The 22,808-nt window shown below is 42.9% G+C and overlaps 1 protein-coding gene across 2 annotated transcripts in view; it reads left to right on the top strand.

The window, feature by feature from the left end:
- Mettl8 (methyltransferase 8, tRNA N3-cytidine) overlaps positions 1-22,808 on the top strand; it is an 82,916-nt gene that overhangs the window by 47,128 nt on the left and 12,980 nt on the right. For both annotated transcript variants that reach the window (XM_085680971.2, XM_048425756.3), the window contains 3 exons: positions 5,818-5,909; positions 18,160-18,503; positions 20,020-20,069. In XM_085680971.2, the coding sequence (XP_085537097.2) occupies positions 5,818-5,909; positions 18,160-18,503; positions 20,020-20,069 (486 nt within the window). The remainder of the gene's footprint in view (positions 1-5,817; positions 5,910-18,159; positions 18,504-20,019; positions 20,070-22,808) is intronic.

Raw genomic sequence — 22,808 nt, 5'->3', positions numbered from 1 at the left:
GCTGCCGTGGGGAACTCTGCTCCTCAGAGCAGTGTGCGAGCCTCTCCTCACTATTCAAGAGATAGGTCGTGACTCTCAAGTCTAAGACAAGTGTTTTAAAGACGACACACACTCTCTTTGTCTCAGGACTTGGTTTTGTCACTGAACGAAGGTTTCCCTTTGGAAGCAGACTCACTCCGTATAGCCCAAGCTGGCCTGAGTCTCACTGTGTAACTGAGGCTGGCCTTGAAGTTCTGACCCTCCTGTCTTCTTACTGCTGTGTTGCTCTTTAGGAAATGGGGCTCACCATGCTGTTGAACCTGGCTCCTGGGCTCAAGGCTTTCTCCTGTTTCAGTCTTCTGAGTGTTGGGGTTACTGGCACCATTCCTACAATAGTTTATTTTGTATATATTGTAGGAATTTGTAGACAATTAACTCATCTCCAGTCTTAGCAATAGTAATTTTTAAATGACTGACTTGTTAATTTTAGTGTTATAGCTGTCACAGCAAAAGTGTGTGTGTGTGTGTGTGTGTGTAAACAGTATGTAAAGTAGCAATTGGCAGCCTTAGTTTGTATAGGATCACCTCTACAGTAAGTAAAACCAAAAGTCTAATTCCATTCTTTAAAACAAATGACAAAAATGCTTAGTGCCAGTTTGAGTTGTGATTGGGTTTTTAAAAAAGACTTGTAGTTAAACATCATGTGTGAAATTCTTTTTATTTTCGTTTGTTTTTCCTGGAGACCCCAACATCCTTTTTTAAAGAGCAGAGCTGGGTACAGTAGTTTGAGTCTGTAATCCCAAAATTTAGGAGACTGAGACTGGAGGATTACTACAAATTGGAGCAAGGCACTTTTTTTTAAAAGGTGGGTAAGCAGCAGGGAGAGGAAAGAATGAACAGTTAGTTTCTCACCTTTCAGTAGGGGTGTTTATAGCTGGGTAACTAGACCATCCGAATGCGCTCACATATCTGGTTGCATAAACACTGATTAGAATAGAACCAAGCTTCTCACCATGGCTCCCAAGGTGACTCCTTATTCTGTCATTTCCCCCCTGCTTTCCTAGACATTCATGCTGTGTCTTTACAGTCAGGCCCCACTCTTCCCCAGTCTGTAGTTCATGGCTAGGCTACGGCAACATATTTTTCCGTGTCTTCTTGTGCTCTTCCTTCTGCTTTCCCATTGCCACCACCTTGGCTCTAGGGGTCATCACTGCTAAACCACAGCAGTCTAAGTGATCTCCCTGCAGCTCCTCCCACTCACGGTCTTGTGTGGTACTCCCCAGTCTCAGAAATCCCTGTTACCCAGCTCCCAGCTTCACCTGCAGCCGCCGAACAGAAGCAGTCACAGTGGACACGCTTTTAATGCTCCCTGTATGTACCCTGTCTGTACTGCCAGCCTTGCTGGGAGTGTCGTTGCCTCCCCCCCCCGCCTTTACTCCAGCCCAAGCCCAAACCCACCTACCTGCTCTTCCTGTTTTCCCAGACAGCACTAACAGAGATACCGGGTCTACCGTCAGTGCTAACTTCCATGCCACTGCCTCATCTTTCCCTTCTCTCTGTGTGCAGTAAGAAAACCCACGCCTGTTGTTGGTTGCTTTTTACTCTTTGATTCTTTTGGGGGACTCACCACCCAGCTTCCAAATAAATCACACACAGAAGTTTATTCTTTGTTATAAATGCCTGGCCCTAGCTTGGCTTGTTTCTAGCCAGCTTTTCTTATCTTATCCTGGCTACCTTTTGCTTCTGGGCTTTTCCTTTTTCTTACTTTTGTATATCTGACTTTCACTCTTACTCTGTGGCTGGCTGGGTAACTGGTCCCTAGTGTCCTCCTCCCCTCCTTTTCTTGCTACTTCTGTTCTCCTCCCCATTTTTCTTCTATTTATACTCTCTGCATGCCAACCCCATCTATCCTTTCTCTTGCCTTGCTATTGGTTCTTCAGCTCTTGATTAGCCCATCAGGTGTTTTAGACAGGCAAAGAATCACAGCTTCACAGAGTTAAAGAGATGTAGCATAAATAAAAGCAACACAGCTTTATATCGTTCAACAAATGTTCCAGAGCATAAACAAATCTGACACACCTTAAAATAATATTCTACAACATTTTCCCCTTTTGTCTAAATAAAAAGGAAGGTTTTGACTTTAACATAGTAAAACTATATACAACAAAAACTGTTATCAAGTAAGAATTACATTTAAAATATTCTGTCTACTTGTAGTTAGCATATTCAGAGAAAAGAATGCATTATCTATCCTATCTTAGTGAATCCAAAGTTATACACCTAACTTTCTTTCATAGTTAAAGAAAACTGCAACTATAAATATCTAGTCTTCAACTCCATCCAAGATCGCAAAAGGAATTAATATTACCTAAGTAAACAGGAAGTGCTTTGCAAGCAACTTCCAAGACTCTAGAAATGACAGAGACACGTGCCTTTGATGGAGAAAGTTAAGTCTTAAAACCCCCAGCACTCCCAGGTACCTCAGTAGAAACTGTGAACTAAGGGTGAAGATGGACTCTGGCATGACTGTTGTGAAAGAGTTGTTCACCTGTGCAAAGATGTGCTGCAATTGTTTAATATGTGAAGATGTGTTGCTGTTTTACCTTGCCTGCCTAAGGCACCTGATTGGTCTAATAAAAAGCTGACCAATAGGTGGAACTTCTGGGCAGAGAGAGTAAGAAGGAGGAATTTAGGCTCAGGAGAAGAAAGAAAAAGAGACACCAGAGAGGAGATGCTGGGGGCCAGCCAGACACAGGGGAAGCAGGGAAGTAGAACATACAGAGTAAAGAAAGGTAATAAGCCCTGAGGCAAAACAAAGATGAATAGAAACAGGTTAAATTAAGTTAAAAGAGCTAGTGGGAGAATCCTAAGCTAAGGCCAAGCTTTCATAATTAATAATAAGTCTCTGTGACTACTTGGGAGCTGATTGGCAGCCCAAAGAAAATTCTAACTATACATGACCCAAATCTGGGTTTGCATTCGGTTTCTGCCTGACTATATTTCTGTTTCCTCTTATAGAATGTGCAGGATTATAACCCTTCTACAGAAGGTTTGAAAAGATCAAATAAGACAAATATATAAAATGTGTTGTGTGTGATGCCTGACATGCAATAAATAGTAAGTGGAGATGATTCCTATAGTGATTATGATCATTTAATCCAACTGCTTGGCTGATGTTTGTCAGTCATCTTGAACCATCAAGAATTTTATTTATCCCTTTTCATTGTTCAGATGATATCTTATGATCACAGGGTCAGAGCCTCTCTGGGTATGTGTGTGTTTATAGGTGCCTGTGTTTATGTGTATGTATGTGGAGACAGAGCTCAAAACTGGATGTATTTGTTAGTTGCTGTCTGCCTTGTTTTTGTGAGAGAGAAGTTTCCTGACTTGGTTGCATTGGCTGGCCAGTGAGCTCAGTGCCTCAGCCTCCACCCTGCCCCATTGTTTCTTGTAGCTATCTGTGCTGGCTAGTTTTTATGTCAGCTTGACACAAGTTAAGGTCATCTGACAGCCAATTAAGAAAATGCCTCCATAGATGGGGTAGACTAGACAAAAGGATATACTGTGTGACATACTGCTCCCAGTGCTACCAGGATGAATGAAGAGGTGTTGGAGAGGCAGGAAAGAAAGAGAAACAAAGAGAGGGTTTTGTTGTTGTTCTTATTTTTGTTTGTTTCCTTTGTTTTGTTTTGTTTTGCTTTGGTTTGGTTTTTAAAATTTCTTTTGGGGGCACTGCAGGGGTTATGGGAGGATTTGGAGGGCCCAGGAGATGAACAGAATTAGGGTGCATAATATGAAATTCCCAAAGAATCAATAAAGAGCTGGGTGGTGGTGCACACCTTTAATCCCAGCACTAGGAGGCAGAGACAGGAGGATCTTTGTGAATTTGAGGACAGCCTGGTTGGTCTACAGAGTGAGTTTCAGGACAGGCTCCATAAGCTACAGAGAAACCCTGTCTCAAAAAAACAAACAAGCAAACAAACAAAAAGAATCAATAAAGAAATTGTGTTTTAAAAATGTCTCCATAAGATCCAGGCTGGAGGCAAGCCTGCAAGGCATTTTCTTAATTAGTGATTGATGGAGGGCCCCATCTTCCCACTCCTCCCCAGGCAGAGAGTTCTGGTTCCTTTAGAAAGCAGACTCAGCAAGCCACTAGGAACAAACCAGTGAGCAGCCCCTCCATGGCCTCAGCATCAGCTCCTGCCTCCAGGTTCCTGCCCTGTTTGAGTTTCTGTCCTGACTTCCTTCAGTGATGGACTGTCGCCTGGAAGTGTAAGATGAAGTAGACCCTTTCCTCCCCAAGCTGCTCATGGTGTTCATCCCAGCAGTAGAAACCCTGGCCAGGACAGCATCAACAGGCTATGGGGAGGCTGCAGAGAGGAGGCTTGGTTATTTCACTGCTTAGAAAAATGGCTGATTTGAGGAAATAGAGAGGTTGCTTCCATTCTAAGAAGATACCCTCCTCTTCCTCATTCCCTCCTCCTCCACACCTCCTCCTGTGTTCTCATACAACAAGAGTGAATTCGGAAACTAAAAATACATCAGGTGAGAGATTTAAGAAAAATGAATCATTTACATCCCATATCAAGCTCCCTGTCATTTGGCTCCATAGTGGCACACGTTTATAATACCAGCAGTTGGTAGGCTTAAGAAGAATCATCATAACTGGGTGGTGGTGGCTTTAATCCCAGCACTCAGGAGGCAGAGGCAGGCGGATTTGTGTGAGTTCAAGGGCAGCCTGGTCTACAAGAGCTGGCTTCAAAGCTACAGAGAAACCTTGTCTCAAAAAAAACAAAAAACAAAAAAAAAAAAGAAGAAGAAGAAGAAAAGAAAAAGAAAAAAAAGAAGAATCATCAGGAGTGTGAGGTCAGCCTGGCTTACACAACAAAATCTGTCTCAAAACAACAAAACATATCATTCCATTTAAATATAAATTAACAGATTCCTGAAATTGAAATAGCTTTTTAAGAAAAATGAAACTTAAATTACTTTAAAAATTTAGAGAACTAAATGTTTTAAAGCTTGCATCTTGCAGCTGAGGAAATGGCTCGGTGGGTAAAGAGCTCGTCTTGCAGCTTAAGGACCCGAGTTGAGTCCCTGGAGCCCGCACTTAAAGGGTGTGGTGACATCATGTATCTGTAGCCTCAGAGCTGGGGTCTGGCGAGCCAGGCAGACTAGACATTCTAGCCATGGGTGAGCGCCAGGTTTCGTGAGAGACCCTATATCCAAAAATAAGGTATAGTGTGATGGACAGAAGGGGCTGGAGAGATGGCTCAGTGGTTAAGAGCACTGGCTGTTCTTCCAGAGGTCCTGAGTTCAGTTCCCAGCAACCACATGGTGGCTCACACCTATCTATAGTGGAATCTGATGCCCTTTTCTGGCATAAAGGTGTACATGCAGATAGAGCACTCATATACATAAATAAATAAATCTTAAAAAATAAAACAGTGATGGAGGGAGACAGCTGATATTGACATGTCCACATTTAAAAAAACACATACATACACAGGTGCACACTCATGTGCTCACACACATGTCTGGCAGTAGAGTGTCAGAATACCCCATCTCACAGACAGTAATACACTGGAATGTTCTGAGGATATGACTAAGGCAGCCATTTCCCAAAGGTGGCTGGCTTTTCCCACAGCCAAATTTAAACAGAAAACCTGTAGGAGTTGCAGGGTGGCTCTTTGCATTAGGAGCAACATCAACACGAAACCAGTCTGTGTGACATGGTCACTTTGTATGCCTGGGTCTAGGATGTGAGATGCAGTGCCCAGCCACGTGGATGCTGCCTTCCCTACTTGGCAATCATGTTTTACTCTCCTCTCCCCGTAGGGATCACATGCAGTGGTCTGAAGAAGAAGAAGACGCAGTTAGAAAACAAGTAGAGGAAAACTCAGCCACACGAGTTGCTCCAGAGGAGCAAGGTAAAGCTGGGCCCCCACCATGCCCCTGCAGTCGAGAGTTCTTAGCTTACACCCCAGCCGGTCAACCCATTTGTTCCATTTGCTGGGATTCCCAGTTCTTCCCTTGTAGTGGGACCAAAATTAATGAAATAAATTACGTGTTCACCCTATAATTGGTCTTTTGATAGTCACATTGCTTTTCCTGGGAGATGTACATATGGTGGCGTTTTAAGCAAGATGTGAAAATGTAGCTTTAAACTTTGCTTCTAGCTGGGCCACTTTCAGTGTTAGTGCACACTTCTGCCGGGAACTTCTCACAGACTAGTAAACTTAAAGTCAAAAGAAAAATTCCTATCAAAATATTGCTGACCTTTTAGGATAAGGGACTGTGCGCGCACATTGTGTGTGTGTATGTGTGTGTGTGTGTCGGGGTACTCACTTGTGTGCATGTGTGGGGTCAGAGGTCAATTTCTACCATCTTCCTCTTTCGCTCTCCACCTTGGTTTGTTTTTTGTTGTTGTTGTTTTGTTGTTTGTTTTTTGTTTTGTTTTGTTTTTTTATACAAGGTCTGTCACTGATCCAGAAGCTCACTATTTCAGGTAGACAGGATGCACGGTGAGCTCTGCTTCCACCCCACCCCGACTCAGCTCTGAGGTCACAGAAGCAGCCGCCACACCTGGAGTCCCCCTGCCTCCCCCTGCCTGTACAGCAAGCTCTTTCTGCCTCTGAGCCACCTCCCCAGCCCAGGAAAAGGTTTCAGCAGAGATCAAAAGCGGTTGTATTGGGAGAGTCTGTATTCAGAGTTTAGTTCAGGGAAGGCCTTAGCAGCTTCGTAATAGCTCTCGAAGTTTGGCTTGGGCTACTGTTAAACTACTAAAAGATGACAAGCGTTGAAAAGGATGAAGAGAAACAGAAGCCCTGTGCGCATTTGATGTGAATGGTACAGCCACCGTGGAAACCAGTGTGAGACTCCTTAAATGTTAAAAAATATTAAAAAATGAAGGAACTGGAGAGATTAAGAGTGATTGCCGTACTGGCTGCTCTCACAGAGGACTCTGGTTTAATTCCCAGCACCCATGTGGCTACTAACAACTGCCTGTACTGTAACTCCAATACCAGGAGACTAACATGCTCCTCTGACCTCCATGGGTACCAGGCATGCATGTGGAGCACTTACATATACTCAGACAAAAACTCTTACAAAAAAAAGTAAAACTTTTTAAGAGATTTAAAATAGTACCCCCTATAGTTCTTCAGGTCACTTTTAGAATATGTCCCAAAAGATCCAAAGCACACTCTCAAAGAGACATACGCATTGCATGTTCACGGCAGCAATCTCCATGACAGGCAAAAGATAAAACAATCAAAACACAAGTGTCTAAAACAAGCAGTGCTGTTAAAGAATAGCCTGCTCATAAATTAATGAAAAGACAAGTTTAGCCTTAGAGGAAAGAACAGGGCCATGCTAGTACCTGGATAACACAGTAACAACGTCCAGATATTCTGGAGACATGGATTCAGCAGCCATTTCCCAGTGGTGACTGGGGCCCATGACTACTGTAGATAAATGGGTAATAAAACATACTACATGATGGTGATGCCAAGGGCTGGGTACGTGGAAAGGCGGAGCTATGTAATGGATTAGAGTTAGAGTTGGCATTTGGGAAACATGCCAGAGGTCCGTTCCACAGTGATGTGAACGCTATGGACCATGCACTTAAGAGTGACTAAGATGCTCCATTTCATGTGTTTTTAACCACAGTTTTTAAAAATAGCACATTGAAGCTGGGCAGTGCTGGCTGATACACACCTTTAAACCCAGCATTGAGGCAGAGGCAGGTGAATCTCTGAGTTCAAGGCCAACCTAGTTCTACAAAGTAAATTCCAGGACAGTCAGAGCTGTTGTTACACAGAGAAACCCTGTTTTGAAATTCCCTTCCCCAAAATTAGCACACTGAAAAAAAGAATGTTTAGAAGAAAGTGGTCAGTGTCCTTGGAGATGTGTGGGGGAGTCCCTCATCATTCTACCTGACTGCTGTACTCTCTGTATTTCATCTTCTACCTTATTTTTCTTAAAATGATTTCCTCTTTGAACCATCTCCTCCTTCCCTCCTTTTGTTGTTTGTGTATATATGTGTATAAGCATGTTCATGTATGCAGGGGTGCACACATATGTGTATATGTATAGGTATGTTCATATACACATGGTGTAGGTATAGGTATGTTCATTTGTGAAGGCATGCACATATGTGTATATGTATATAGGTATGTTCCTGTGTGCCCAGGTGCAAGTGTGTATATATGTGTATAGGTATGTTTGTGTGTGCATGGGTGCACATGTGTATATATGTATATAGATATGTTCATATACTCACACATGCACATGTATGTATATATGTACACAGGTACGTTCATGGGTGCACGGGTGTGTGTGTATATGTGCACAGGTATGTTCATGAGTGCACATGTGTGAATATGGATGTGCAGAACAGAGGTCCACCTAGAGTGCTGTTCCTCAAATGCTGGTTACCTTTGCGGGGAAGGGATCAGACAGGGTTTCTCACTAGCCTAGGCCTCATCAAGGAGGCTGGGCTGGCAGGCAGGAAGGCCCAGGAACCCACCTACCTCTGCCCTCTCATTGCTGGATTTATAAATATGTGCGATCATGCCAGGTTTTGTTGTTGGGTTTTTTGTTGTTGTTGTTCTTTTTGGGTTTTTGTTTTAGTTTGGTTTGTTTTGGTTTTTCGAGACAGGGTTTCTCTGTAGCTTTAGTACCTGTCCTGGAACTAGCTGTTGTAGACCAGGCTGGTCTCGAACTCACAGAGATTCACCTGTCTCTGCCTTCCGAGTGCTAGGATGCCCGGATTTCTTTCTTTCTTAAAATAATATTTGATTAGAGCCAAGCATGGTGGTGCACGTCTGTCATCTGAGCCCTTGAGACCAAGATAGGAGGTTTGCTGTGAGTTTAAGGCAAGTTTGAGCTACATAGTGAATTTGGGGCTACCTTGGACTACCTGGTAAGATCTCGTCTCAAAAGTCAAAACTAAATAACTTATTGAAGTACCAAATATATACAAAAACTGATGTAATTCACCGAAGAGCTCTCACGCTGTTGCTGGATTGTAATATCAGCGTAAGCAGCACTGACGTGGAGAGGCGGCAGTTTCCCTGTACCCCTAAGCACCTTTATTATCCTCCATCCCCTCACACCGCCCAAAGAGTAGCCCCCACCCTGCCCACGGCTTCTAACCCCATGGCTGTTTGAGTTCTACTCTGGGTAGACTGGAGTTAGCAGACGTTGGTGCCTATGCACCAAACCCAGTTTATTGAGGTTGTGTTCTCACATGCAAGTGCATGTGTGTGAGTCTGTGTGTTTGTGTATGTGTGTGTGTGTCTGTGTGTGTCTGTGTGTTTTCACAGTGTATGTAGGTCTGAAGTTGGGTGTGTCTTTCTCAGTAGCTCTTCACTTTATTTATTTAAGCAAAGTCTCTTGCTGAGGTTGGAACTTGCAGATTCCGTCTGGTCTAGCTAGCAAGCTTGCCCCAGGGATCTCCAATTCTCTGTCTCTCTGGTGTTGGGGTTACAGCCAGCTGCCACACCTTTTAGATGGATTCTAAGGATCTGAGCTCTGGTTTGAGGGGTTGAACTCTTACATAGGCACTTTATCTACTGAACCATCTCCCTAGCCTGCAGTATGGTTTTATAAATAAAATTTTATTAGCACACGGGCATTCTCACTTGCTGACATACTGGCAATGGTTGCTTTCCAGCTGTTTGGTTCAAAAGCTACTGTAAATGTCACATAAAGACTGAGTACGTATCTGGCACTTATCAAAAAGCTCATCCAAAGCTAGCGTTCCAGTCCTAGGTTGACCAGCTGTCCAGAAACTCCCCATGGTTAAAGGTTTGCACTCTTCCTTGTAAGGCACATAGTGGAAATCAAGAGAAACACAGTTGAGATGTTAGCCTGCAATTGCTGAAATCTGAAGCACAGGTATCTGCAGAGACTGAGATAACGAGACAGCCGAGCGTTTAGCCGGCAGAGGAGCCAGTGCCAGCCTGCCTTGCTCTCTGGAGTCAGGGGTGACCTCTCGTATCCTCTGGCACTGTCTGTTGTCCCGGAGGTGCAGTCCGTCTCCCTCAGTATCAGTGCATCCTAGGGTGGAGAAGAAAGATGAGCCTCTGACCCCGGTGGAATTACTCTATTTTTATGAGCTCTAACTGGGCAATCCTGGAGTAGAATACTGCCAAGGAGTGTTGGGGTTGGACTTGAGAGTGTATCGCAGGGCAGTGTTGCCTTCAGCTGGCCAGCATCACCTTCCTTCACAGGCACACTGCCACTGTTCCTGAGGAAGCAGAACTCACTTCTTTGCCAGCAGCTGCGCAGACATAGTTTCCACATGACTCAAGAGAGTGGCCACCTGGGTGTGGAGACTCCAGCCTGAGCTAAGTTCAGCATTGTCAGTTGTTTTAAGTCATTTCCAGGAAATGAAAACTTATCCACACTATTATTTGCACATTATCCTAATAATATGAGAAACCAGGAATTTTTTTCTTACTTTTGAATATTTTGCTCAGAACGTAAGTAGAGCAGGGCTGATAATGTTAAAGCTCTCTGTGTGGCCGCCTACTTTGTCCTGTGTGTGCTAACACTGAGCTTGAGTGAAGCTAATGAGGTTATTTTAATGCCTCCGAAACCGCAGTGAAGAAACGGCAGTTCCTACAGAAACATAGTGAGACCAAAATAGAAAGGTGGTGACTGGCCCTGCTGTGGGGGGGAAAGGCGGCACGAAGGCCGCGGTGCCACTCTAAGACATTTGATTTGCCTTTACGATGACAGTCTTTTCTAAGTATTTTTCTGGCTGCTGTGAAGATAGGACTAAAGATTCCATTTCAGAATACCTCAAAGAAGCAGAGATTTGTGCTGGGTCCTCTCTTCCTCCCTCTGCTCAGTGCACTGGACTCCACAGTGTCAGGGGACCACACTGCAGGGAACCACAGTGCAGGAAAAGATGCCACAGGGGATATATTATTGTGTGTGTGTGTGTGTGTGTTTGTGTGTGTGTGTGTATACACATATGTACATATATACATATATATAATTAATTTTTTAGAAAAAGCAATCTTTTCTCATTTTATATACCTATCCCGATTCCCACTCCGTTTCCTCCTCCTGCTCCCCCACCTTCACCTCACCTCACCCCAGCCCCCCCATCCACTCCTCAGAGAGGGTAAAGCTTCCCAAGGGGAGTCAACAAAGCCTAACACATCACTTTGAGGCAGGACCGAGGCCCTCCTCCCTATATCTAGGCTGAGCAAGGTATCCCTACAAAAAGAATGGGCTCCAAAATGCAAGTCCTCACTCCAACCTGCTATAATATAGTCAAAGCAGAATGTAGTACAGACTGCTAGCCAGGAGGATAGTGAAGAAGGAATGTTCTGAGGAACAGGATGTTCCAGTGAGAACCAGCAGGGTCTCTGCTGCAAGGGACCAGAGGCCCCACAGAAGTCTTGGGAGAGTGTTCGGTTCCTATCTCGTGCCTCTGATGAATATGGGTCAAAGAATAGATTGCTCTGCTCTGCCCCCAGGCTTAGAGAGAACCCTAAAGAAGCTGTGGCCTAGCCACCATCTCTTCATATCATATCTACGAGAGTTGCCAAGTGTCTGAAAGAGGCAATTCTCTGCCATCACAAAGGATTCATCTGCAGAGCATTGTAGAGCAGGCGCACTGCTTATTGATCTTATCTCCGTTATTAATGCCACTGAGAGGAAATACCGGTTGTTCTTCCAGACTAGCCAACCCTGTCTGTCACATTGCTCTTGGTCCCTGCCTGCCACTCTCCGTCTCCCACTTCTCACCTATTGTCAGAGCTGGTGGTGAGAACAGAACTAGAAAACACCCTCGCAATCTGAAAATAAGATCTGCATGACAGATCGCTGCTACGGGCTCATTTGTATAACAAAAATGTATACATCCAGGCTCTAGTTAGCAATATTTCTTTCAATTAGATTGCCCAGATTAATGATTTTTAATTCCATGTTTTCTATTCCTAATTACTTTTCAATTTTATTATGGCTCATATTTCTTTTAAAACTGGGTTAACCCAGAGAAATAAAAAAAGATATAATCAACATTTTTTGAGTTAACACGATTATGTTTTATAATTTTCTTAAAAAGATCTCCAGTGTGCTCTATGTCAGCTAGTCGTGTAGCAAGTGTAGTGGGTTTTTAGAACTTAATAACTCCAGCAGCTGCTATTTCAGCTTTAAAATGTCTTTGTAAATAAAGTCATACCTAGGGTAAGCGTCTACGGCTGGCAGGTAACAGAAGAGTCTGCGCTTTGTGCTGTGAATGCCTTACTGCTGAAGAGAAAGCGCTGTATGAAGGAGAAAGGAGCCAGAGAAGTTAAATACCCTGTGCTGGTAAAGACAGTGCGCCTGCCTCTAAGGAGACTTTGACTGCTGGGAGTTCCATGCAGCGCCCTGAGAATCCCGCTTCCAATTTTGTAATTTTAAGAGTTTTCTTTTATTAGACAGTGAACGTCCTTCAGTGACACGTTGAAATTTCCAACTTTGAGAGTTCAGGTATTTGCGTAATTCATGTGCAAAAATAACTTTAAATTACTTTTTGTTACATAGCAACTTAGAATAAATTTTCATAATTCATATTAATCACATCATATATGCCAGATACATAAATGGTTTAATTTGGTTTTCCAGTTATTGATGTTCAGTGCAATTCAGATGATTCGTGAACCTGTAAGCACGGTTAGTGTACTGTGTTCCTTGTTCTGCTCAGCTGCATGGAGCTTAATAAATGAATTCTTGAGAATATTCCTCACTGGGCTATGCCAAAACAGATCACTCTAGCCCATGTATTGTCATTGGCATAGAACGGTTTATCCTGGACAGCTAGCAACCTCGGACAACAAAAGAAAAAGATGTCCCTCCAAGTAAAATCTGTCATCACCCACCTGTTAATGTCAGGGCAGCTCAGCTTTCCCCACACTGTGTAGACTCTACAGTTCCTGGACTGTTAACAGAGTGAGTCTGAAGTTTTTCTGTCTGGATTAGAGAGTGGCATTTTGTTCCCTGTCACTACAGGTACACTTCGGTTCCGGAAGTTCAGTGATAGACTGGAGGTGTTTATTGTTCCAGACCCATAATTATGATGAAGTTGCTTGTGCTCCTGTAAGGTCACGGAAACCATTGCACACTCTCGGGGACCATGGGCTTGCCAGCATTGATGGAAGACACCGCTGGGTGCAGTTGACAATGCCAACGTGTGGCAGCCATGTGTCTGCATGTGTCTGCCCCACAAACCAATCTGCACCCCTAGAACACTGTGAGGTTCTGTTGCTAATCATGAATTTGTCCTGTAACTTCATCTAGCTTGTATTCTATCTCATTCAAAGAACTGGGCTTGATTCTGTGCTCACCTCTCTTTATGAAGGCTAACTCCAGTCAGCATTGTTTTTACAGCTCATTTATTATAACTTGCATTGAGGTTTTAATCTCAATTTAGTGCTTTGTAATTGGGAGGAAAATAAGAATCATAAAAACAGATTATCTTTAGGGATACCTTGGAGGGAGCACATACTAACTTTGTATTGGGGAGATGGGACTATGTGATGACCAAGAACCAAGGGCTTTGGAGTCTGACTGATTTAATCTAGGTCTTGACACTTCCCTGAAGAGGAACTTCTGGCCTTAAGATAAACAAAATGAGGATAAGGTGGAAATTCAGGTAGGCCAATAAGCAGCACACTAGGTAATAATACTGTTAGAGTAAATGGAGAAAAATCTAAGAAAAGCATTTGACATAGAGCCTGAAACTGTGTGTTATTGTTGGGTTTTTTTATTTGTTTGTTTGGTTGGTTGGTTGGTTGATTTTGTTTTGTTTTGTTTTGTTTTGTTTTTGAAACAGGATCTTACTATGTAGCCCTGGAACACTATATAGACCAGCCTGGTACTCACAAAGGTGTGCCTGACTCTGACCCTACCTCTGTCTCTTAAGGCCTAGGATTAAAGGGATGCACTACTGCCTAGCTAGAGTTGAATTTAGGTGCTCAATGTATTTTTTTATTTGCGTGTAGTTTACAGTCACATCATCACAGATTAATACCTGGTAATGCTTGTTTTCCATAAATTCATATATATGTATATCTATACACACACACACACACACACATATATACGGGGGTGCTTAAAGAGGCTATGCTAATTCTCATTAAAGGAAATTGGCAAAATGAATGGATAATTCACATGAGATTCTGTATGTGTGTTTGTGTGTTACATGCATGTAAGTGTACATGTGCATTTGCCCATACATGGGCATGTAGAAGCTACAGCAGGAGGTTAGGTGTCTTCCTCTAGCATACTTAGCCTTATTGTCAGTAAACCAGAGCTCAGTGTTTCCTGCTTGTTTGTTTGGTTGGTTGGTTGGTTGGCTGTGGTTTTTGGGTAGGCTGCTTTACTAGCCAGTGAGTTCTTGGGATCTACCTGTCTCCACCCCCAGTGCTAATGTTACAGAAATGTACACCCATGCAAGATTTTTTTTTTGTGGGTACTGGGGATTTGAACTCAGGGCCTCATGTTTGCATAACAGGTGCTGTTACCCACTGTGCCATCTCCCAGCTGCCCCCTGCCTGCCCAGTTAATGTTCTTTATCTTGGCAACAGCTTTGCAAAAGAAAGGGCTATCTAATAATCATTATATTACCCTGTTCCAAACTTTCATCCACTACTAATGAATATGAAATAAGTGTCAGAGTTGCCACCAGTGTCTTGGCTGTTGTATGAGTGTTTTTCTTCTTGTTCTCCTGTATGTTTCAGGTGCTACACAGGTCTGCCGTGTTTAGGCCTGCGTAGTTTCTGTGCTTATTTCCAGACTGTGCTTTGAGTTAGCTGCTCCTTCTTTCCTATAATAAATAGAACTGTTTGCACATATTTTTGTCACATTACCCTCCTGAATTCCCTACTCCACCCTCGTTAATTCTTAGGGGAATACATCTTGAGTTAGCCACGGTGTAGTATTAAATTCTAGTTAATGGTGATTCGTCTCAAATTCACCTCGTAAGTAGCTTCATATTGGAAAAACAAATCCCAGAGATTTGACCAAATGTGTGGGTCTTATTAGCTTTAAATGTAAGTCTTTGGGATGCTTTTTCTTAGATACAAAATCTATCTATGCATAATGAGTTACAAAGAGAGTTTTTAAAACAGAGGAAGACAGTAAGTTGTAAGAAATCCCTTGGGAAATTGGGAAGTTCTCTATTTCCTCCTGAGTCTAATTTTCAGAATGTTGTTTTGTTTGCTTGCTCAGTACACAGGTGTGCCTTAGCTGTTGAACGTGAACACAGAGCTAGCTTCCAGATCAGTATGCACTTTTGGACCAAGCTTCGTTTGTTAATGCAGATGAGATGATGGTTTAGACTTACAAGCACATGTCTCTTATATATAGGACCCACTGCCATTTCTCAGACCTTTGCTGCAAATGAAATACCCTTTTTCTGCTACCAGAGCAGACCCAGGAAGCATGTGCCTGGATGAGTGAAGGCCGTGGGACCAGGCTATGCAGATAAAACGAAGGAAAGCTTCACTTCCGGACAGCCGTGAAGTGAAGGAGACTGACTATTGGCAGCCACATCATTCGTAGGTTGAATCTCTTTGAATTTATGAATGAAAGGGGTCCATTATTTTTATTTGTGGTTTAGCATAATTTTGGAATCTATGGTAAATTTCCTTGAGTCAAAGCTAACAAAAATTCTCCATTAAACCACAGGTTTTTAAAATTTGCTTGTTTGGTTTTATTATTGTTTGTTTGTGGCAGTGTCCCAGGCTGACCTTGAATTCACGACAGTCCTCTGCCTCAGCCTCCCCAGTCCTGGGACTGCAGGCATGAGCCACCATGCCTGGTGCAGTTTTGTACCTATCCTAGTAAGTACTTGAGTATGTGTGCCTGCTTGTTTGCGTACACATGCAGTTTTCTTCTTCTTCTCTTTCCTTCTAGAGAATGGCATAAGATTCGTTCTGCCTTGTACCTTACTTTTCTCCAGCTGAACCTTGGGAATCGTTACATTCCCATTAGGAAGCTTTTGCAGACTTTAAAAGCACTTTAAAACTGTTATGAATCTGTCGACTAGGGTAAAAGTAATTCTTAATCCATGGATTAAGACTAAGGATTAACCTTGTTACATAATTGGAGTTAAGAAATGGTTGTTCAATAAAAGATAGAGTGAGCGAGTTATTTGAGTTTTTGTCTGAACTTGTGAACATTCTTCCTTGTCACAAGTGCTAAGCTTAAAAATGTGTGCTACCATGATTTATTTGAGGCAAGAGTTTTTTGATATAGCCCAGGCTGGCTTCAAATTCTCTCTCTCTCTCTCTCTCTCTGTGTGTGTGTGTGTGTGTGTGTGTGTGTGTGTGTGAGGCTAGCTCTAACTTGAGATTCTCCTGCCTCAGCCTCCCAAGTGTTGGAATTACAGACCTGTGTTACTATACATGGTTAAACACTTTGTCAAATCGAGGTAGAGATGGGAAGAAGCAGAAGACTAAGAAATGCCTGAAGTTCTGAGACCATTGACATCACTTTTGCCCCTTAACCCAGGGATGACATCACCAAGAGTCTGTCTGTTCAAGAAAGCATCAGGAATTCTCTTAGAGACTTCCATTAGGAGACAGCAACAGAAAGAGATGCCTCTGGATTTGGTGGGAGATGAAGTTACAGGGTGGCCTCTACAGCAGTTCAGTTCCTTCCTTCAAATGAAGAACCAGGAAGGCAGTGAGAGTAAACTGTCTCATTGACCCTTCTTGCTCTAAAGTTATGTCATTTATAATGCCCGCATTCTTTCCTTATTGCCTGTATGCTCCTTTGTCGAGACAGACTGGGATGGAGTTCTTTCTCCAAGAAAATAAAAAGGCACACAAATACTTGATTAAAAATATGATTGTTAGGCCAGGTATGGTAGTACATGCCTTTAGTCTCAATACTTCACAGGTGAATCTCTGTGAATTTGAGACCAGCCTGGTCTACATAACAAGTTCCAGCCTAGCCAAAGCTTCACAGGGAGATCCTGTCTCAAATATGTATACATACATACATACACACACACATACATATACATACATATATATAATATAAATATACATATATAAAATAGATAATAGGTAGACAGAGATGATAGATAGATAGATAGATAAATAGATAGATAGATAGATAGATAGATAGATAGATAGACAGACAGACAGACAGATAGATATAAAATTCAAAGCTTGGCTTCAGAAAATAATTCTTAAAGTGTCCATTCCTCACAAAATGGAATGGCCAACTATTGACAGAAAAATAGATTTTAAAAGTAGCATTAAATATATTACATATTGATCTTTTGAAGAAAATTAAATGCACTTCTGTATTTTAGCCTTATATCCAATAAGTAAAATTATTATAATAATATTAAAGTGTTAATAAATAAAAAAAGTAAAAAAAATACCTAATCTATCAAAGTTCATACTTCTTGGGAAGTCTCTTAATGTATTAGCCTCTCTTTTTAGCTTCTGTGGTTCCGCTTCTGGCTAATTGTTCTTGTTAACTGAAGTATGCGAACCCAGAACATAGTTTTTATGTTTAAAAGCTCATCCTGAAAAAGGCTTTGTGCTACAGTGGAATCCCAAACATTTAGTGTAGTTGCCTACCAGCTAATAAAGACTTTCTTTTGGCTTAAAAAAATAATAATATTAAAGTGATTGAATTGGAAATCCAGTTATTGGTAAATGTGTGTGTCTTAGTGTTCTGTTGTTGTGAAGAGACACCATGACCATGGCAACTCTTATCAAAGAAAACATTTCATTGGGGCTGGCTTACAGTCCAGAGGTTTAGTCCATCATCATCATGGCGGGAAATATGGTGGCATGCTAGCAGACATGGTACTGGAAAGGAAGCCGAGAGTTTTATCTCTGGATCAGCAAGCAGCAGGAAGAGAGAGCCAGCCACTGGACCTGGCTTGAGCTTCTGAAACTTCAGAGCCCACTGCTAGTGACACACTTCAGTAAGGCCACACCTGCCCCAACTCTCCTGGAACTCACTCTGTAGACCAGGCTGGCCTTGAATGGAAAGACCTGCCTGCCTCGCCTTCCCAAGTGCTGGGATTAGAGGTGTATTCCACCACACTTGACTTAAATATTTAATTATTAAAGGTATTTAGTTACCAAAATAGCAGTCAGTAGTAAATGTCGTTCATAGTAAAATGGATTTTTTCCCTCTCTGTTTCAGTTAAGTTTGAACGTGATGCTAACAGATACTGGGACACATTTTACCAGACTCATAAGAATAAATTTTTCAAGAATCGCAACTGGCTGTTGAGGGAATTTCCTGAAATTCTTCCAGTTGATAAAAACTCTAAAGAGGAAGTGGAAGGATCATCCAGGGATCAAGTCCGAAGTAACTTCTCAAGTATGCAGAGAACGGAAACCCATTGTCAAAAGAGCTGTGTCTCATCAGCCCCTTGGAGCGAAGAAAGATCTAACTTTCCCAACCAAGACTTGGAAGAACACAGCGAAGGGCCTGGGAAGACAGAGCACTTCCCTGGTAGCAAGGCCACTTTCCGAATACTGGAGGTGCTGTGTCCAAGGGACAAGACGGGGTGATGGAGTGTGAAAGTGTATGTCCCATACTCTTTTATGAATGGTCCAGACTGCCCAGGTGGAAGACAGACCTAACCAAATGCTCAGTGTGCTTACACATAAGCAGTACTTGGGACTCACATGTTTAATCACTCAAGTTTTAAGTTTGCAGCTTTTATTTCATTTGTGTTACTTATCCCCCCCCCCCTTTTAATTTGCTGTATTTTCTAACTTGGAGGCAGGTTTTAAGTCCCAATAAACTTTTGGTCTTAATATTCTCTCTCTCTCTCTCTCTCTCTCTCTCTCTCTCTCTCTCTCTCTCTCTCTCTCTCTCCCTTTCTCCTTCTGGATGTTTAGTTTGCTGTAATCTATTGTAGATAGTAGTTTTCCATTTTTGAGCCTAAACCCCATCTTTATGATTCTACGGGTAATAGTTGCTGATTAGAGAGGATTTATAAGAGCACATAAGAGAGATACCATAATTTTGCTCTCCTGTTGTCATACACCTGGCATGAATTATTTTCTCAGCAAATGTCTTTGCCTCCATTTTCTTTTCCCATCTTGGGTTAGATTCACGAGTTTACAATATTTGGAAACTTTTAGAGCTCTTGAAACAGACTCCCACACTGCTTCCTAAGAACAGCCAGACGTGAGGACATGTGCCCACAGGCCCAGCACTCAGGCGACAGAAACGAGAGTGTCATACGTGTTCCCATACGTGTTCAAGACCAGCCTTCTCTCTCTTGCTCACTTGTATGAGGGTTTGAACTTAAACTATAGACAAGAGTTCCACAACCCAGCCCATTTTGAGGCAGGGTCTCCCTAAGTTTCCCAGGCTGGCTTGGGACTCACCCTATAGCCCAGACTTCTTCTTCTTCTTTTTTTTTTAAGATTTATTTATTATGTATACAACATTCTGCCTCCATGTATGCCCGCACGCCAGAGGAGGGTGCCAGATCTCATTACAGATGGTTGTGAACCACCATGTAGTTGCTGGGAATTGAACTCAGGACCTCTGGAAGAGCAACCAGTGCTCTTAACCGCTGAGCCATCTCTCCAGCCCTAGCCCAGACTTCTTGTCACAGCCTCCTGGGCTTCCAAAAGCTCCAGAGCCCTCTGACCCTGCATTGGTTTATCCCTTTTCCACCACTCAGTAGGCCTTGTGGCTCTTCAGACATTGAGAAGTCACATGCTAGCTGTACTCTGTCCATTCCTTCCCTTTGCTTGTCTATTGCATGGGTCCTGCCCTTTACCATAGCTACTGCAGATGCAAATGCTTTAGTGCATTGTGCACGTATTCATTCAGTTGGGAGGCTTTGGTGGGTTCAAAATTGTAATGATCTCCACAGCCAAACACTAATTGTTCCTCTTGTGATTTGCTTCTTCTGGCATTTGGGCTTCACAAGTTCTGCCATACCCAGAAATTCAGTAATCATTTTTTTTTTTAATAGAAAACCCAATATTGTGAGAGAAACGTAATGCATTCACATTTGTTTATTTTCAATTTTAGGTTGGCTGTGGTGCTGGAAATTGTGTTTTTCCAATCTTGAACACCTTGCGGTGAGTTTTAAGTGTTTCCCCTACAAAATCTTACATATTTGTGGGATGTTGAAAAATTCTGGAAATACTTTATGGTGCCTATGCCAAGAATCCCGAATTCCCATATAAACCATGACTAAAGCAAGTTTCAAAAGACACGTTCTTAGTGACTAATGTCACATGAACTGGGGAACATTCTGAAAAAGCATTCCATAGCCACGGGTTTGAAGTAGTTTTTAAACTTGTGTTTACGTAGAAGCCAGAATGAGAAAAGAGCAAGAGATTCCATCCTTCCACCAAGCTGTGCTTTGCTTAGCGTCAGATGTGGTGTGCTCTTCCTGGATACCAGATGGCACCTTACACAGAGCTGAGATTGGAGCACACACCTCACTCCTCATACTGTGGTATCAGTGTTGCTGGAGCAACACCCCACACACACACACTCACACCCTTCGCACATCAGATCACTGTGCCTGGACTCAAAGTCATCTGAAGTGGTAGTGCTGACCACAAGCAGGAAAGCAGAGACAGATGGGGACAAAACAATGTCCTCCTACCTGCCCTTTGAGGCCACCGTCAGTCTCACCTGAGTGTTCCTGTGATGAGGCCACCCTTGCAAACTCTCTCTACCTTTTGCCTCCTCTGGTCTCTCCAGCTCTCTCTCTCTAAGTTTGCGCGATACCTTTCACGTTATTTCCCCCACTAAAATCAACATGAGTGCATTTCCAAAAACTTGCAACAGGAGGCGGGGAGGGTCCCTGTCACTCTCACATAGCTACTGTGTAGTCTGCATACATATTCTTTAACCTGACATACGATCTTTTTATCTTTCAATTACAACTATGTAAAAGCATTTTGGAAAGCAAAGAGCAGTACAGTGAATTTCTGTGACCCCGCCACCTTGATTCAACAACTGTTAGCATAATGCCAAACATCATGCCACTTCTGGATTCAGGATGCATCTTCAGAACATCTGGCTATTCTTGAACGCTTTTGTAGACCTAATGGAACAGACAGAGCTTCCCTATTATGTATTGGCAGCTGCTGTGGCTGGGCATGGGAGGTGCTGGCAAATGAGCATGGCCTTACTCCTTGTCCTTATTTTCTTGTCTTCCCTTCCCCAGCTTCTGTTCTTCTGTTTCACATGACCTGGTCTCTTCACCCTAGTGACCCCATACTGGCGAGTGGTTGTGTTCCTCTGTGGCTGTTCCCAAGTTATTACGAAGCATGTTGTTTTTAAATTTCTTGTTTCTATTTTGTCTATTCCAGGTAACCTGACAGAATGATATAGCAAGAGCTCGATAGATATTGATTATTAGTTCTGTATTAGTTGTGCTTTCACTTCTCTCTTCTCTTTCTTTCTTTTCTTTTCTTTTTCCTGTTTTTTGAAGCAGGGTCTCTCGGCATAGCCCTGGCTGTTCTCGCTCTACAAACCAGGCCTGCCTCTGCCTCCTAAGTAAGTGCTGGAACTAAAGGCGTGTGCCACTACACCTGGCCTCAGCTCTCTTTTTGGTTAACTTCTAATGGAAGGCTCTAAGTTCCTACCTCTTCTGCACCCCTTCCCTTCCTCCTCTCCACCTCCTCATTTTCCTTTTTTTCCTCCTCATTCAACAAGGAAGGTCTCGCTATATTCCTCAGACCAGCCTCAAACAAGATTCTCCTGTCTTTATCGCCCATTATTGGGATTATAGGTGTGCTTATTAATCTTGGGAAGTAATTCATCTTTAAAAGCCCAAGAGTGTCCAGCCTTCCAAAGGGAAAATTAAGCTCCCCACCCCCAGGATTAATGTGTTACACTTTCAGAATATTTCACCATAATTAGACTGTTAGAATTGAGGATCAGATCATTCTCCAAGCATCATTTGTTTCTTAACCTCCTCCCAGACAGTGCTGCTGGTGTGGTGTGGTACTGACGTGTGCACCTGTGGGAGAAGAGCCAAGGCAATCAGCTGACTTGGCAGAAAGGCTCTTGAAGGTCATTGGGTACAAAACTGCAGCTTGGGATGCTGATGCAGTCAGAATTCCATCTCAGAGGTCAGGCTGTCACCTTGATAGGACACATGGCACATACTTTCCTTTAGCCACCAGACTATTGTGGGTTCAGTGGGTGTTCCGTAACTACTCACAGGTGGATGGCAGGCCTCTCACAGGCATTAGCTGAACTAGAGTCCAGAAAGACACTGGAGTATATAGGCATTTTTAGAGGGTCATCTGAGTTTTAAGTTCCTGGGAGTCAGAGGCATGTTTCAGAATAACAATAATAATAATAATAGCAATAACAGCTATAATAATGGCTGACATCTGTTGAGTGCTTGTTTTTCTGAGCCACGAGTCTTTTAGAACCTTACCATGTGGATCCATTCAACCCTCATAACTACCTTAAAGATCACACTTGTCTCTATTTAAAGATGAAGGAACAGAGTTACTGACAGATCAAGAAATGGTCCTCCAGACACATCACTTAGTAATGGTGACCCAGGGCAGCCTGCTTCCAGAGACCTCTCATCCTCAGCCACAGATCACACGTGCATGAGCGCTAACGGAGCACATTCATAGGCATCCAGCACTCAGTAGTTCACAGGCCACAGTTACGTGAGTTTCATAGCGGAGTACAGAGCATATGCTGGAATAAAGTACTAAGATGTTGTTACGCACTTCTTCCTTTCTGTTTTTGAGACAGAAGCTCACTCTGTGGCCCAAACTGACCTTGAGCACCGAATCTTCTTGCCTCAGCCTCCCAAGTGCTGCGAGCAGAGGGTC

Source organism: Myodes glareolus, chromosome 21, assembly GCF_982192425.1.
Source record: "Myodes glareolus chromosome 21, mMyoGla1.1, whole genome shotgun sequence".
NCBI classification, from domain to species: Eukaryota; Metazoa; Chordata; class Mammalia; order Rodentia; family Cricetidae; genus Myodes; species Myodes glareolus.
This window is presented reverse-complemented; position numbering and strand designations above follow the sequence as displayed.